Source organism: Catharus ustulatus, chromosome 2, assembly GCF_009819885.2.
Source record: "Catharus ustulatus isolate bCatUst1 chromosome 2, bCatUst1.pri.v2, whole genome shotgun sequence".
Classification (NCBI taxonomy): domain Eukaryota; kingdom Metazoa; phylum Chordata; class Aves; order Passeriformes; family Turdidae; genus Catharus; species Catharus ustulatus.
In genome coordinates, this window is record NC_046222.1 from 84,771,841 (window position 1) to 84,790,227 (window position 18,387).

General features: G+C 41.1%; 1 protein-coding gene across 1 annotated transcript in view; it reads left to right on the forward strand.

Annotated features, from left to right (window-relative positions):
• The window catches only part of PCCA (propionyl-CoA carboxylase subunit alpha), a 280,797-nt gene that overhangs the window by 196,185 nt on the left and 66,225 nt on the right, over nucleotides 1-18,387 (forward strand). Inside the window, exon 20 of the mRNA XM_033053042.2 lies at nucleotides 12,334-12,432. Within this exon, the coding sequence (XP_032908933.1) occupies nucleotides 12,334-12,432 (99 nt within the window). The remainder of the gene's footprint in view (nucleotides 1-12,333; nucleotides 12,433-18,387) is intronic.

Genomic DNA, 18,387 nt, shown 5'->3' on the forward strand with positions numbered 1-18,387 from the left:
TATAGACTTGCTGCCATGGTAGTACAATGGGAAAAGTAATTTAAATCAGTGGCAGACTGTGTCCAGTCTGAGCATCCACCCTACACAACTAGGCCGAGGTGGAACGCAACTTCCAAATATAATAAAGTAGTGCTTTTCTTTCTCATTAGCTGTTTTGGTGCCTGCTGATTTTGTTGGATCTCTGTATCAAGTTGTAAATGGTGTGTGAAATAAAACATTTCTCAGTTGATGGATGTGATCCTCAGGATTGCAAATACTCTTCAAATTGCTGTGGTATATTTTTTTTTAGATCAGACATGGAAGTCTACCTGATGCATAATGTTCAGTTTAGAAAGGAGATAGAAAGAAGAACAGCAGGAAATGGTTTTTGATATCTGGGTAATAGTACTGGGAGTTCCTCACTGGCCAGTATTAATTCCCACCCCACCCCTCTCCTAATTGTGAAAACAAAAATTAGAGACTTGAGACTTACACGTGTCTTGTCAGCTGCACATTGCCAATCAATGCAGGAATTCATTAATTCTTGACTCTAAGCTTGACATCCAGCTTTTGGTGATGCAGTCTATTAAAAAAAAAAAAAAGTAAAATCTGTTTTAACTTGTGTATACTTATTATATAGCTTTCACTGACTCAAATGAATATTCACCAAATGAATATATGTATTAGGTGAATACTTAAAAAGAAATGTATTCCAAAATATGATTTTTCTAATAGGGTAGTATGAGTTTTAATCTGTCGTGTTTTGTAGTGGCACTTCGGTACAATAATGTCATTCTACTCTTTGAGAATTTATACTGTCAAATGGGATAGGGCTTGGGATCTCTGTGTGCCTCTGGAGTGAAAGAATGGAAACTTGGCAGCTCAAAGTACAGTAATTTCACGAATACAAGCCGCAGCAATTTGACAAAAATTTTGGTGGAAACCCGGAAGTGCGGCTAATAGTCGGGGGCGGCTAATATGTGAATATTTTTCTGACATTTACAACCCCAGACGTGCCAGCCAGGGCGCCGAGCCAAGCACCTGCCAGTAAAAGCCGGCATTTCGCGATTGTTACAGTGTTACTGTGTTGCCCTGGCTCCCTGCAGGCAGCACGGGGGGCGGGGAGAGAGGCGGGAGAGCTCTCTTCTTCCCTCCTCTGCCGCAGCCCAGGGGAGGACGGGTGGGGGGGCGTGCCGCCATTGCCGCGGTTCGGGGAGCCGACGGGGGCCCTGCGCCGCCATTGCCGCGGCCCAAGGAGGTGGGGGGAAGTGCGCACCGCCATTGCTGCGGCTCCGGGAGCCGACGGGAGCCCCTCGCAGCCATTGCCGCGGCCCGGGGAGGAGGCGGGGTGCTTTGTCCGCACCCGCCGCCGGCGCCACGGGCGTGGGAAAGCTCCATCCCCGCCCGCCGCCGCTGCCGTAGGAGCAGGGGAAGCTCCGTCCCTGCCTGCCACCGCGGGGCAGCGCCGACCCGGGGTGACCGACCCCAGTGGCAGCGGCGGCCGGCCCCGAGCGGCAGCACCGGGCTGGGCCACCTGGCCCCGTCAGCAACCCCTAGCGGGCCGAGCCTGCACAGCCTTAACTCAACCAGTAAACCCCGCCCTCCCGCGGTTCTGTTACTAATTGCACGCGGGTCCTCGCTGCGAACGACAGAGCGGCTTATATTCGGGTGCGACTTATATATGGACAAAAACCGAAATATTTACCAACACCCAGAGATGCGGCTTATGCTCAGTGCGGCTTGTATTCGTGAATTTACTGTAATTTTGGAATCAGACTTGCTTAATGATTTCAGTATATAGACATAAATCATGACTCAATAGCTACTAAACCAGCTTTGTCTACCTTTATCACAATCTATTAATTGATAGCTCCCAGCATAATGCTCCTAGTCACCCAGATCCTGTCATTGGTCCCTATGCTAAACCCCTTTCCAAGACAGAAAACAAGAATATCCTCAACAGATTAGCCTATCAAACAAGCCCAGTATGCACATGACAGCAATACTGTTTGAACCACCTGCACGGTTTTCCAGCCGTCTAGGAGCAGTATCTGTAGCCAGGTTGGATTGTATTTAGCTGGGCAGAGCCAGGGCATTTGTCTTTGTAGAGCAAAGTGAAAAGGAAAGCAACTTGTGTTTTCTTCTTTTCCACACTGATCCAATAACAATAGACACCCCTATTCCCCAAACCAGCTGTACTTTTTGTCTCTGAAGCTGTTGCCAGCTTTTTTAATCGCCGTTTTATTTTCTTGATGTATTTTTAACTTCTACCCCCCGCCCCTTTCTGTAGCCTTAGTGGGCTCAGGCAGGTTAGAAGTGAAAGATGTCATTTTAATAATGACTCTGCAAGGAAAACTGAAGGAGTAAAACAAAGCATTTGCTGCAGTGAAGTGTTTTTGTTGCATACAGCCTCTCTACTAGGTTTTGCAGAGAGGATCACTTCCCTGGTGAATGCTCAAGAAAGCCCTTGCTGATTAGAGGTGATGAAGGCCATCACTTCTCCCTCTCCTTTTGTTTTGATTCTGTTGTTGTTAAGCTGAGGAGCTGATGCCTGTTGTGTGCTCTTTTCCTTGGTCTCTATGCTGGCATGCTCCCATTTCTAAAGTGAGATCTACCAAAGCAGCTAATGGTAATTTGCATCTGTAAGTGCTACTTTAAAGAAAAGAGAGATAATTTCAATGTGTGCACATGTGTTTGATTTATTCTAGTGGTTATGTGCTATTTGCTGCTCTTGTGTTTGAGGACTGCCCATTCTGTGAATGTGCTTAATACTTTGAAAACTTGAAAGTTATGATGGCACCCCACACAATGTCAAAATGTGCATTTGAAGTAAAAGCCCAGCAATTCAGCTCATCTGGTCTTGTTCATAGCAGGTAAAAGGCTGCCTTGATGACACTTAGAGCAAATGAATTTCTCTCCTGCAGTCATGCACTGAATAAATTGCTTGATCTAGTTCGGTACAAAAGGACATGATCTATAAATAGTTAACAGAGCTTTCTTCAGGACAAGTGATCTATAGACTGGAACTCTCTCTTGGGGTCTTTTAAAAAAGTAAGTGCTGATATGAACAAAAGGAAAGTTTGTTTAAAAAAAAGGCCTTTTTAATGAGATTGAAACTCACATACTTTAACTTCCTTTTGAAAGCGTCTGGCCAACCACTTCAAAAGTCCAAAAGGCTAACCTTACAGTCACTTGAAGAAAAGAAAAAAGGTCAATCTGCTAATCTGATGTGAATATATTGTCAATAACTGAAAATATGAGATAAAACAGCTGTTTAATTTGAATCAAAGAAATTGCTGTCATACAAGCATCAGTGAATTCAATTTTTACAGTTTTAGGCTTAAAGGAACTTCTTTTTGTGACATTTTTATACATTTGTCGATATACCATACTGTTGGCCACAGGGTCTCTCTCTGTCCTATATGCTCTTTCATGCACTTTTTTTGGCAACTAATATTGCAGGTTTTTAGACTGTTTGTATTTGTGATAAGCAAAACTTCTAAGACATTTAAGTGTACTAAACGAAGCGTCCATCTACCAAATTTCATCATGTGGCATTTTGAGAAGGAAGAATAATTCTGTAAGATCATAGACTCATTAAGGTTGAAAAGGATCAATGAATCCAACCTTTAATCAAATACACCTTGTCGTCAAAACCATAACACAAAGCCAGAGTTTCCAGGAGAATGCTGTGGGAGACAGTGCCAAAGGTCTTGCTGAAGTCCAGGTAGGCGATAGACGCAACCTCTCCCTCATCCACCAGGCAGGTCACCAGGTCATGAAAGGAGACCAGGTTGGTCAGGCTGGACCTGCCTTTCTTTGAGCCATTCTGACTGGGGCTGATGCCCTGGTTGTGCTGTCCATGCTGTCTGATTACACTCAAGACAATCTGTTCCATAACCTTCCCAGGAAATGAGGTCAGGTTGACACGTCTGTAGTTGCCCAAATCCACCTTCTGACCTTCCTGTAGGAGTGTCACATTGGCCAACCTCCAGTTATCTGGGATCACTTCAGTTAACCAGGACTGGTGATAAATGGTTGGGAGTGGCCTGGTGAGCTCTTCCATCAGCTCCCTCTGCACCCTCGGACGGGTCCCAGCAGCCCCATGGAGCTGTGAGTGTCCCAGGGCACAGCAGGTCACTGATGCTTCCTCCTGGATTGCAGGGGCTCTGCTCTGCTCCCTGTCCCTGACTACCAGCTCAGGGGCTGGCTGTCCTGAGGAAAACCAGTCCTTCTGTTACAGACTGAGGCAAAGAAACTATTAAGTACCTCAGCCTTTTCCTCTTCCTTGGTTACAATATTCCCCTCAGCATCCAATAAAGGATAGAGATTTTCCTTGGCCTTCCTTTTTGTTGTTAATGTATTTATAAAAACACTTTTTATTATATTTCACAGCAGTGGCTAGATTGAGTTCTAGCTGAGCTTTCGCCTTTCTAATTTTCTCTCTACATGATTCTTGTACTCTTCCTGAGTTTGCTGCCCCTTCTTCCAAAGGTCATAAACTCTCATTTTTTTCCCCTGAGTTCCTGCAAAAGCTCCCTGTTCAGCCAGACTGATCTTCCCTGCTAGCTTGTCTTTTGGTACATAGTGATGGCCTGCTCCTGCACCTTTAAGATTTCCATCCTGAAAGTATATCCAGGCTTTCTGAACCCTTTGTTTATAAGGGTGTTTTCCCAAGGGACTCTGAATCATTAAGTTCTCTTTCACTGAGTTGAGAGCAGTCATCTTGAGAGTGCTCTCAGTATGGATTTCCCTGCCTGTGTGACCTGTGCATGTGAAGTTGGGGTTTTGGTGGCAGTGTGTATGCAGGCCAGGATGGTGATGGTGACAAAAGGGCAGCACATGGCTGGTGTGGGTGTCAATCCTGTCAGTGTCTCCAGGACACATCTAGCTCCAGGACTGGCACCGGCAAGCACAGTGTGCACATGTGTGACTGGGCAGAGCTTAAGCACAGATATGACTGTGAGTGCTTTGGGGGCCAGAAGGATCCTTAACTAGAGAGAAGAGAAAAAGATCTATTTAGAAATTTGCCATGGGTTTTGGGAGAGCAAATCATTCTGTACCTACAGAGAAACTAGAAACTAAGTGTCCAGACTAGGAAATCACTTGAGCAGGTGAAGGTCACTGGCTTGATCAATTAAAAAAATAAAATTAAAATAGCATAGTACAGTCAATCTGGGTGAGGAAGTAGACTAAGACTTCTCTAAGCAGTTGAAGGAAATCTGTGTCACAGGATGTGCTGGTCATGGGGACTCTGGGATCTTCTGGAAGGGCAGCATATGGGATGAATGGTGGAAGGTTTCTGAAGGGTGCTTGGGATAACTATTTGATACTGGCACAGGATGGGTAAACTGGCATTGACACACCCGGATCTGCGACTCACTTCCAAGGAAGAAATGGTTGAAGAGGTGATGCCAAAGATAGTCATGGCTGTGACAGCCATGAAATAAATAGCTGTTATTTAGGATCCTGAAGGAAATTAAGAAAAAGATGAACAGGGTACAGATCTTGGACACCTGGATAGTGGATGTCTGTGTAATCTTTATTTATGCAAGATGCTGCACTTGCACTGGGACAACTTCGGCTATCAGTACAGATTGGGGGACAAATGGATTGAAAGCAGCCACGCTGAGAAGGATTTTGGGGGTGCTGCTGGATGAGAGGCTTCATAGGAGCCAGTAGTATTGTGGGCTACATGAAAAACAGCATGGCCAGCAGGTCAAGGAAGGTGATGCTGTCTCTCTACTCTGCTCTGGTGAGATCCCTCTTGAAGTGGCGTCAACCTGACAGACTTCTATGATAAAGTGACAGAATTTGTGGTCTAGGGGAGAGCAGTGAATGTCATTTACCTTGACTTTAACAAGTCTTTTGGCACGATCTCACCCAACAAGATCAAAAGCCAGTTGAGTGATCAGACTCAGCAGGCCATGGTTAATGGGTTGTACTCTGCTTGGAGGTCACCAAGGGACTGCAAGGGTCTGTATTGTGACCAGTCGAGTTCAACAGCCCTATCAATACCCAGAGGCAGCAGCGGGAGTGCGCAGTCCTAAGATCTACAGAGACAGAATTGGAGAAAGAGCTCAATGCAGTCAAGGGCAATGCTGCCACCCAGTGGGACCTAGGCAGGCAAGAGGAATGGACTAATGGGAACTTTGCAAAACTGACTAAAGTCAATGTCTGTCTTGTAGATGTAGTCTTTGATGTGGTCTGAGTTTTGAGTAGAAGGATCTAATGACCTCCCTCTCTCTGCAGACTACACCACTGTTAACAGAGCACAGGGCACGGGTGGCAACTTTTGGTGCCAGGGCATCCTGCTGTCTCAGTCATGTCCTGCTGACATGTCTGTCCACATCTCCAAGTCCTTCTCCACAGAGCTGCTTCCTAGCCAGACAGGTCACAATGTATCTTTGTATGAGTTCATCCTTTTCACATGTTGGACATAAAAATTAGGCTTGAATTTCACAAACTTTTCATTAGCTCTTCCTCTTGCCTATCTAGGCCCCCCTGGATGGCAGCCCTGCTCTTGAGTGTTTAACCCAGTTTTGTGCCATCTGTAAACTCGACAAGAGTATACTGTCACCACTTGTGTGGTCCTGGAAAATGTCAAACACTTCGAGAGTAATCAGACCCTAGGTCACTAGCAAATACAGTCCAAAGAACAGCAGATAAAGCATAGACAAGGAGGACCTTAACTAATAAGAACTGTCCACATGGGAAATCTTACTGGGTTTCTTTGCATTTATGCATAATTCATTTTCATTTGTGAATGACAACATGTGAAGTACTATTATCTGGTTGCTGCTCTTTCCTAATGTGGCAAATATGACTCTGATTTTGTTCAAGGTTCTTAAAGTCAATGTGGGGGAGCTAGAGCAAGATGTGTAAGAAGACCCAATAGTTTCCAAGACAACTCTGCAAATTACCATATGTTCTTATGTTCTCTAGGTAGCCAGTAATTTTCATGGTAAGGAAGTGTGTTGTGGTTATTTGCTATGGGAATATATAGATGCAAGATAATGTTTGAACTCTTCTGCTGACTGGGAAGTTTTTTTATTTTACAATAAAAACTAGCAAAATATTTTGCAAAATGCTTTGCATCATGCTTCTGAAGGAAATCTTGGGCTCATCAGCCCTATAAAGATTTTCCTCACATTCTTGAGGTTGCACAGAACTGCAAAAGATAGGGGATAGGGGTAGGGGATAATAGCTTTGAAAGAGGACAGCTTTACTTGCAAGTAAAACCCATGTGCTTCTCCATTGGCTGGGACTGTAGATTAGATGAGAATTTCATGCATTTTGTGAAAACTGTTTGGGAACCAAAAGCTGCTTTATCCAGCTCAATTTGATTCAGTCTGAGGTCTCTGCAGACTGTTACTGAATATTGCTGTCTATGGCTGGATCTTCTAGCCACACTGTGCTACAAGTTCTCTGGTCACCCCATCTTCTGCGCAAGAAGCAATACCTATCCTTTACCTGATTTGTAAAAATGTGAAGAATCTCCTTGCTGTTTTGGCATGGATGGTGTGGTTAGCAGTGATGGAGGTAAAGAGCCTTCTGCTTGAGACAGTTATTTTTTTCCACAGAAGAGGAGAGCTTTATTTATGTAGGTTTGAACAAAGCCCTCAAACATACAGACTACCTCACATTTACAAGTATTGTGATTGCTGTTATTGTTCCTTCTTTGCAGGAATGATTTTAAGGTTCACTTTTCAGAGCCCTTGCTGCCCACTGGGTGTGCCTTAGATTAATGCCAGCTGAAGGGAATCGAGACTATGACAGTGAATATTCATATATCCTGTGAAGAGTAATGTCAGTTTTCCTGAAAAGTACATCTTCATGGGCAGCTGTCTTGATCAGAGAAACACTTCAGCAAGGCAGGTCTGCAGAAGGTGATTTTTCATTTTGTAGATCCGATTGATTAGAGAATGCCATCACTTCAAAGAGGTAGAATTGAGGACTGTAAGTACTATGGCTAAGGGTGGCATAGCCAAGTAGTTAGAGTCAGGATTCTTGAGTTAAACACCATGCTGAGAGGCAGAATTGAAACCATGGGATTAAATCAGCAGACTTAAGTTAGTCAGACTCAAGGCTGGCATGAGGAACTTCAGGCATAATGTTTTGAAGCATCAGGCAGGAAACAAATGCTTCAGCTGCCCTCTAGTCTCCTGGAAAACCACCTTCATTTCCAGGAGAAAAGAAGTGACATGTGCCAGATGTACGCGAGACTCTGCATTAGTAAATTAACAGGGCTATAACACCCAGGCTTGTGCTGCCTTCTTTAATTGCCTGACATGCATACAGAATGCCAAATTATGTTCTCTAAAGGAAACTGAATGCAGATGATGCTTTGCAGCTCTTTGCACTATTGGTTTGCTGGTACCTATCATGCTGAACTTCAGGAACTCACTCCACAAGAGGTGAAGGGGCTGCTATTTGTGTAGTTCAGGTGCATGCCAGCGAAAGTCTGCAAAGTTGTGACAGTGGGGTAAGCTTTTGACCTTTTTCTAGCATTGTGTCTTGAACTTGTCACTCTTCTTTCTGAGACCTCATTTACGGTGGCTTTTGAATTGGAAATAATTGGAAAGGACTGTGGCTGCTTTTATCTTTTATATCCTCACGTAGGGACAAACAAACATTTTAAAATAGGAACAATTCACCACCACTGTGTCATGTGGAAGTAGTGCAGCAATTCTAACATAGTTACTGTAGATGCACATACACATGTGTATACTTGGAACTGAGTAGAGTTAAGGATAAAGTTAGACTATATAGGTGTAAAGCACTCATGACCCACTGCAAGAGTGAATTGACTGGGATCTTCTCCCTGCAGTTTAAGTGTTAGCATCCATCGAATAGTGATTTGTTCTTGCCTGTCTCAGGAGCACAGAAACAAAGTAAGATGGGAAGTAGTCAATGTAATGTCGTTAGTTAATCCTCATGCCCCCCTTCGCACCCTAAACCCCAACCCCTAAGCCTAAGGCAAAAAGGTCCTGGGTTTACTGCAGTATTTATTTGTGGATAATACAATTCCTCCAAAACCTTCTGCTCCTGGCCCCTGGAATTTGCTATAATAGATAAGGTATCCTAGATACCAAGGTTGAGCCAAATTCCTTAAGAATTTGGTCACTCTCCTAACACCTCAGAAGATAATTGGTTAGAAATTAGGATGTTTAATTGGTCCGTTCACCTTTTGAACTTCTCACTTATATTGGATGCTGTTCTTTGTATAAACTTCTATTGGTTGTAGTTTGGATCCTTCCTGAACCTGTAAATATAGCTGCCTGCCCTTTGTTCGTCGAGAATCCATGCTTGACTCCCTTCACATGAAATAAACTCTTGTGGAAAATCGTCAAGTGTGGCCTCCGGTCTTTCTTGGCTGATGAAAAATGTTGGTTTTCTGAGAGATAGCTACATGTTAGCACTCTCTGGTCCTGGCAAATCCATCAGGGACCGAAAGAGAAAACCCACATTTATTAGGTTCAGTTATGATATCCATTGCTAGAGGAGGAATGAAGGCAAATGCAAACTTCTGACAAGTTCTTCTACCATCTTTCCCTGTTTCTATCTGCTAGCCTTGCTAGGCAGTTGGCTCTTGAGCTGCAGAAAGGAGGTTTGCTCTGTTAGATAAAGTGTTGGTTTGATTTCAATCCCCATCTGGTTTTTGGCACACTGTGTCCCATCTTCTCCCCCACCCCTGCCTTTTCCCTCATTCGTAGTAAAAGTAACATGATCACTACATGGTAGATATCCTCAGTCCTTGTTCATTTTCTCTCTCTTGATGTCCTGTCTTTGTCATCCTACCTATTGGAGCACAGATACCCAAATTTCCTTGGGATTATCTTGGCTTTGCATCATCAGTTGGTTACACATGGTGCTAATAACACAAAGGTCAATCCCTTTATAGACCATGAACGTTAAGAGTTGAACTCAATGATCCTGGTGGGTCCCTTCCAACAGGGAGTATTCTGTGATTTCTGTGATCTTCCCCAGTTGCACATACCATGGTGAGCTGCAGGTGAAGGCAGCTAAGACCCTGTAGCTCCATTCTATGAGAAGACTGCTGCAGTTTATGGGATAAACATTCATTCATATAACCCTTCCCCTGACCCTCTATTCTTTCTTGAATAGAGAAACCATAATAGTGGCAATATATTATCTGCTGGTTTCTCTGTTGCACATAGAGTGCCATGATTTGTTTAGACTTATATCTGCTTGCTCTCTCCTTTCAGGGTAGTTTCCACCAGAAATGTTGTGATACTAATGTAATCTGGACTCAAGAATGGCGAGACTTTATATACCCTTGTGAGGGATTTTGGGGTCATTTACCACTGTGACACACTTGGTTTACTCCTCTTTTGCTCATCTGTACAGTGACAAAAGAGCTGATGATTAAATTGAGTTTGTTGTGGAGGTATTGACTTGCATGCTGCCCCTGGAACATCCTCTGCTAGAACTGTAGATAGCAGCTATAGATTTTCTCCGAGGCTGCTTGTAAATCCTACACTGCCACAAGCAGTATGGTGTATACTTGAAGGTTTTTTTGGTGACCAGTAGCCTGGTCTGCTTTGATGCTTTCTCAGCTCTATCCCTGGAGACACGTGGTAAGTGATGTTTTCAGACCCAGACTCCAGTGCAATCTTTCTCTGGTTTTTGCAATAGAGACTGAGCTTTTTAAATAATTGCCTATCAAAGTTCAGTTGGTAATCAAAGAGGGTTGAGACAAAACTGGATTTGCTTTTCTCCATTTGGAAAGTTTTTTTCAGATCTTTCTCCTGTTCTCAATAAAGACGGTATTTGCTGATACACATTTGCTGAGAGTGGGCTGGGTTCACCAGAGTGTTCCAGCTGCTCTGCAGTGCTCTGGAAATGCAAACCAGCTGCAGGTCTGGCTTAACTCAAGCCAGGTTTTTGGCTGGTTTGCATCGCTGGAACGATGTAAAGTACCTGAAGCATGCCAACTAATCTGGCCTATTGGTGAACCATTATAAATGACTTGTTTTTCTTCTTGTTCTTTACATGTAACTTTATTTATGGTCAAAGCCCATGGAAATTGCGTAGATTGTATCACTAAGGCCAACTTTGTATTCAAAACTAAAGTCTATAAAATTGGAGTGTTTTTTAAGCCAGAACTTTTTCTTCTTAACTGAAATAAATTTATCAAATTACACACTACTCCTCTGCACTTCTGTGTTATGGATTTCCTTTAAAATGCTGCTTTTTATCATTAGATCAAATAATAATAATAAGTCTGAGACCTAAGAGTAGACTTTATAAGTTTTGTTTTGCAAAAGTTGTGCTCAGCTTTTATTCTAAATGCTTTGATTTTTTTCTATTTTATTGAGAATGTATGCAATAGTTGTGCCATTATCACTATTGTCTGAAATTTACTGATTAGAAAATACTTTGGAGATTTTTAGAGAAGAAGAAAATTGGCCAACCATGATTTTCCTTCTGTTTATTGTAAATTATAGAACTGAAATAATAGTTATCTATCTTCAGTAGCATGATGAGTGTTCAAAACATGCCATAAATATTAATCACCAATTAGTGATTAGTCTATATGTAATAATTTTTTTCGTAACCATCTCTTTCTCTGAGGCTCTTATAGTATTGACTGTATGGTGTGTGTTTATAAACAATATAATACAACAGAAGAATGATAGAAGTGTTATTACAACTGTGCTGATCTACACTTTTTTCAGAACCCAGAATTTTTGCTCTTCACCTCTAAATATTTCTGTATAATGAATATGGTATGATTAAAAAAAAACCAACCCAACACTTTCTGGATAAGCATATTGGCATTCACATCAGAAATTGTATTCCTCTGTAAATTGAAAGAAAACGTGTCAGAATTTGCAAAGTTTTCTTAGACTTTGAGGCAAAACAACGAAGAATTAATTACTGCCTCATATTAATTAAGATAACAATGCAAAGCCCTTCATTAGAAGCATAGGAAAAGTTCTTCCTTGGTCCTTGGAGAGAATATTATATGCAAGCCCTGTTGTGTGGGTTGCAAGGTGTCACTGGAATTTATATGCATTACTTGTCTAATTGCAGTAAATGTAGCATGTCCAGATAGGTTTAAAAGTTGGATGGCTGTTTGTTACTTGCTGGAAATCACTTGAAACCTTGCTACTCAGAGGCAGCTGTTCACAGGTCCTTCACCTCTCCCCAGAGATAGCTGGAAGACTCTGTTGTTGGACCCTGTCTTTTATGGCAGAAGCAGTAAACATGACAGGTTGTTTGGGAGCCATCTGTTTTAAAATGGTTGCTGCTTTGTATGCAGTAATGAACTTGAGATCAGTTTTCTGTCTGTCTTCATAGTAACAGCCTTGTTTGGTGTCACAACAGGTGGAAGTTGATGGGATGAAACTAAATGTGACCAGCGAGTGGAACCTGGCTTCACCCTTGTTGTCTGTCACCATTGATGGCACTCAGAGGACTATACAGGTAATCTCACCAAAGCCTCTTTGGGCTGCAAATAATACTGAAATGTGGGGTCTAAACTTGCCGCATCATGAAAATCCTGCGATGGTGTACAAACAGCAGAATGGTTCTGCTTTGAGACAAATTCACTAAAACTCTGCACACACTTGAAGTTACTTATCTAGAGTTTTGAATATCTTGCTTTTAATGAGAAGTTCCTTATTTAGACAGAAGTCTACCTCAGCTTATAGGCTTGCTCTATTTAGTGGCTTGTGAGGACGCAGTTTCTTAATCATGTAAAAAATAAGAAATGGTTTACTGTGAAACACAAACCAACCAAAAAAACTAATCAACTGAAATAAAACAAAAAAAAAAACCAACTCCCTCCTAACACAATCCACAACAAAAGCCTACATGGGGACCTACAGTAAAATTAGTTTCTCCCTCATGTTTGGATTATGTGTTTGTTACACTTTTGGGCCTTTGCAGTTGGAAAGTCACAGGGCAATGCATCTTCCATGTAACATGTTTTTTATATACTTACTGGAAATATGATTAATTCCATTATTTGAGAAGATAAATGTAGAAAACATCCCAAACTTACATGACTCTAAGAAAAGAGGACTGGAAAGCTTAAAGTGGTTGTATTATCTTTCCTTCTGAACACTTAGGTGTTTGAAACCAAATCCACACACCAGAGACTGCTTTTCTAAATATAACCTCAGTCAGGATTTATGTATTTGTTGACAAATCATTTATTTATAAGTATCTGTTGATCCTGGCAATAACAAAAAACAAATCAGAACGTACTGAAAGTATTTTTCTACATATAAGAGTATCTATTTCCTATACATTCATCAGTGATACAATGGTCAGATTTCTCATCATTTACAATGGAATATGTGAATTTAGTTTTTCATTTTACCCCTGGTAGATTACCCAACTGGAAATACCATTCTTGCTTTGATTGAATTTAAAAGACTACAACTTGAAAATAAAAATTATTGTGACTTTCAAGGTTATTGCCTGAGTTAGTGTTTCCCGAAAGTGAAATTCTCACTGTGTTCCCAAGTAAATTCTGGACTTAAGTTCTGTAGATTTCTTGGGAGGTTTATTCCATCTTCAAGGTGTGTGTATATCTAAAATAATTTTCTATTTTTAGGTGTGTTTTTCTTTTCTGCTGTTTTAATACTGGTCCATTTTGGTACCATTTTATAAAATACATTCCTAATTTTAAGCTGGAAAAAGTACCAATGTATGAACCTATAAAAACTGCCAAGGTGAAAAGCATTATGTTTAGAATGGGTAACTGTGTTCACAAAACTTCATTGCAAACTATATTACTGTGTGACTGGATACATAACTAATAGTAGCAACACCATTTCTCTAATAATAGTGGAATTGACACATAGTTTCAAAATTACTGATCCTATGATCTGAAGAAACTTTCTTCTAGGAGCTGAGCCAGCAATAGTGTTACTGCACTCCCTGGGTATGACCAAACCCTATGAAACACTACAGATCTAGCCACAGCAATATGCAATGAACTGACTGCATGATATCTAGCCAACAGAATGTGGAATAAGCACATATGTTGTTTCCTTCTCAGATTTTATCTGCCTTTGCTTTTAGCAAAGAAACTCAGTAGCTTGAGAAGTTATTAATCTTTTAGTGTATATATGTAAATTTATGGGAACCTTAAACTTGACCTCTAACAGTCACTCACGGGAATCAAAATTGGTTTTTTGGTTATATATTTCTGTAGACTTGCCCCACTGCAAGAACCAAATTAGACAAGTGTATTCCTGTAGGTCAATTTGTCTCCAAAAGCAATTGACCCCTGAGTCTTGAAGTATCTTCTTTCTACAACACTTAGCCCTAGAGCCATTTAAGCAACAAATATGGATGAATCGAATAATTCCAGCTGTGCTTTATTAATTTTCAGCCAATCTAATTTTTCTTCATAGTTGGTTTCATTCTTCTAAATTTGTTCAACCAAATACAATCTTTGTGAATGTTTTATTTCTTTGAAGGCTTGATTTATGCACCTTCGGCTCAATCCTGCAGTCTGACCACAATCTAGCAAAGCACTTAAGCATTGAAACAGGGAATAAATAATTTTAAAATGTTTTGGTTTGAAATATATTTATGTAATTGTCTCTAGACATTCAAATTTTGGCGTATCTGTTGCATGTTTAAAAATAAGTAATTAATCATGCTTCTGTATTTTCACTCCTCTGCTGAAGGCTCAATGAGAATTAGAGCAAAGCAGAGCACCAACTCTGCTGCAGAGTTATGAAGGGCCCTTGTGTATAAAACTCATGTTTTCTAGGACAGTTTCTAGAGTATGGGACCTGAGTGCCTGAGGAGAAGTACATGCCCTGGTCACAGTCTGTCTAGGGCATACCAGGGCACAACAAGGATGTGTGGCAGCCCCCCTCCTCCTGCTTTTGTTTCCTGTGTGAGGAAGCCCATCTGTGTGCAGCAGATGGGAGCTGCAGAGTGCCTGGCCAGGTCCCCAGATGAGAGTGGGACCAGAACCCTGGGGTATACTGCAGGTCCTGTGGCTGCAGCATAAGGGCTCTGAAATCATTGTGCTGCTTTGGGTTACTGCGAAATCTATAGGATGTTGTACAAAGTGATGAAGTGATGAAAACCTTGGATCATTTGAGCAAGAGATTCCTGAGATACAGTCTCCAGGGATGGGGCTGTGGGCAGACCCCCTGGCATTTCTTCTAGTACTCAGATTTTATCATGGGGGATTTTTTGTGGCTGTTTTTAGTAGTTCCTCAGTTAATCTCAGTTTCTCGACATTTTTTCTACTTATGACTAAACTCTACCTCTCATTTGGTGAGGCTGAATTTAACACATCCTGAAGTGTAGGATTTTGTTCACCAAGCAAATTACTTTTTTTTTTTTCTGTACAGAAATACTTCACCAAAATGGTTTCCTGTACTTGTTTCAAAAGATGTTAGTGACTCAGAATTTGACTTACACCTAGTTATTATGAATTTGGACTTTGCCTTTGATGAAAATCAAAGAATTATAGGAATATAGTTAAAAAATGCCTTCCTCAGATTTGAAAGGATTGGGATTTATTTATTTGCAAATGCAGGTTTAAAATATTCATATATATAAAACAGGATTTTAATATGATATAACCTTTTAGAAAATACTTAGAATAAAAATAAATGAATAAATGAGGATCGTAATGAATTCATGTGAAGAGTGAGTGGAAAAGGGGAAGTTGATTTGAGCTGTGGATAAGAAAAATAAGAATTCCAGTGGAAACTGGAAGGGAGAATGGTGGCTCAGTATGGTATCCTGGGAAGTAATGATGATTGGAAGAAAGACATCAGGCATGTTTTGGGACAATTGGGGCATTTTTACTTCTCTGTCTCCTCCTATATGCAAGTAAGCTGGATTTCAGTGAGTTCTGTGCCTGCAGAAGTTGTCTATGACCTCTTCTGTTTCCCAGTATGAACTGGGGAGCAGGTGGAAGGAAGGAATAAGCTGTCTTTTTCCATAGAGTTTGAACACCTTTTATTCCTGGTGGGTACTAGAATCTGAGGGGACCACAAGATAAATCAAGGAATCCATGGAGTCCAGCAGATGGGCTTGAACCCAAATGTACCTCTGCCCTTACTGAAGGTTACTAGTTGGGCTGTGAGTAGGTGCCTTCTTCTGGGACACTGCACAGCAAGACCAGGTATCTGCAAGGTGAGCAAGTTTCTCAAGAAGAAAATACATCTAGGAGGAATCCTCAAAGCAGCAACTACTTGTGTTTGGGCAAGTTCTCAAAAACCACCCCACCAACTATTCAGATTTCAGGACTGCTGTATGGCAATGCTTCATGGACAAATTTTACAACTGCTTAGTGCTGTTGAATGCTGTGCCTTCATTGATCCTATCATCAAACACTCAACTCATCCTTAAATAACTTTTACTTGCAGATAGTTCCTTGTAGCAAAAGGATACTGAGCCAGAACCACAGAATGCTTTAGTTTAAATAATTTGTCACCATCTTTGCCAATACTTTTGTACCTCTTAGTTCCATCATATGCACCCAGCCTTTTCACGACCAAAGTGTTGAGCCCACAGCTCTGCTATCTTGCTGTTATGAAACCTTCTACCCTCTAAGGGTAGTGTCAGCATTTCTGCCTAGACCCTGGAAAACTTTTCATGGCTTTTGGCACCTTCTGCAAAGCAATTTTACAATAGCACCAATGATAACTCTTTTTTTTTGTATTTCCTGGCTTTCAGAGAATTAGTTTCTGATGAACTAAAGCTCAGTGGAATTTAGCAAGTACTCAACTGGACAAGGTCCTGAGCAGTTCAGTATCACTTTGACATTAGTCTTGCTTTGAACAGGGAGTATGACTAGCTGATTTCCAGAGGTCCCTTCCAGCATGACTGTTCTTGTGTCTGTTGGGCATCCCAAACTCTGCAGTGAAGAGGTCTTTATCAGTCACAGCAAGGTGTAATTAGGAGTGTAATGGAGCTGCTAAACAAGAACATGATCCTGTAAAGCTGAAATCATCAGTCTCAAGCTTCAAGTGTTTTTGTGAATGAAATAGATGAAGATTTATCAGGGGAGCTTTCTCTGCTTAGTGTTAAAGGGAATTTGGTGATGGCATCACTTATTTTTTCATTTAATTTATTTATTGCATCAACAATTGCAGCAGGAGTAGTATATTCTGCATCCTGGGGTATGACAAATGTAAGTGCTTCTCTGATACAATGTTTCTTTAGATTATTATTTTGGTCTATAATAACAGAAAAAATGAGAATGCTGTAGGTTATGAAGTCTTTGTTCCAGGGAAATGTCTGACAGGAGAACAAAGCCTTTGCCCAAGTATTCATTTCCTACAACTCTTTAGAGACATTTTTCATATGTGTAATTTTTTTATTTTTGTAAGGAAAATTACCTTTTTTCATTTTGCTGTTTTGAGATCTCAGATGTAATCGGTGATAATGATATGATATATTATATAGGTTTTCAATCTAAAGTACCATTCCTTCAGAACACTTATTTTTTTAACCCCTGAAAATTATTTAGGGAAGGTTTAGTGAGCAGTGTTTATGACTGCTTGACAGTCCATTTTTTAGTGCTGTGCAATTACTGCACATACTCTGCTGTTGTCCTTTAACCATGATTTCAAAATTACTCTTGCTAGCTTGTCTCCAGAAGAGTGACTCAGAATGATCTGCAGACATTTGGTTATCCTATACCCACACAGCTGTACTTTTGGGTAGAGAAAAGCCAGTGTGAGCCCCAGCACTCAATTCCTGATGGCCCGCATTGATTAACCTGTAGATCACCCCCTGTTTTTTTTTCAGCCTACTTCACTTATGGCTAATCTAAGCCAAATCTGGTATAGATTTCTTGTCCATGGTTCAGGTGGAGAATATGTGAAGGGAAGGGGAAAATTAAAGGGAATAAAAACTCATGAAAGTACAGTAGAAGAACTGAAACCACACACCACTACCTATATCAGTTATTTAATGCAAATGAATGTACTTCATTTTTTTCATTCAGGAAGGAAATGAGTGATCAATTGATACATTCAATCAATCCCTCTGAAATGAGATTAGTTTTATCCTGTCTTACTCAAGATGTTAACCAAGTAATGTTAGTTGCCATATTTTTTCCTCTTGGAACTATGCATTTTCAAGACAAACAATATTCAGGATGAATCATTATCAGGATTCTGTATGTGTCCAAGGACCAAAGCATTGTGTTCAGTCACTGACAGACATTGTAGTTTTATGATGTCTAAACCCTGAAAGATGAAGAGTGGCTCTTTTGAATATGGTAACACATTCAGAAAGCAAAGGGGAAGGAAGAGGAGGGGCATAAGAGTGAGAAAGGACTATGGATCCTGTCAAGAATTTTTCTCAGGGCAGTCACAGACATTTCTAGATCTAGAATCAGATTTTGACTGCGTTATTTCACCCCCTTACCAGGAGCAAGGTGTA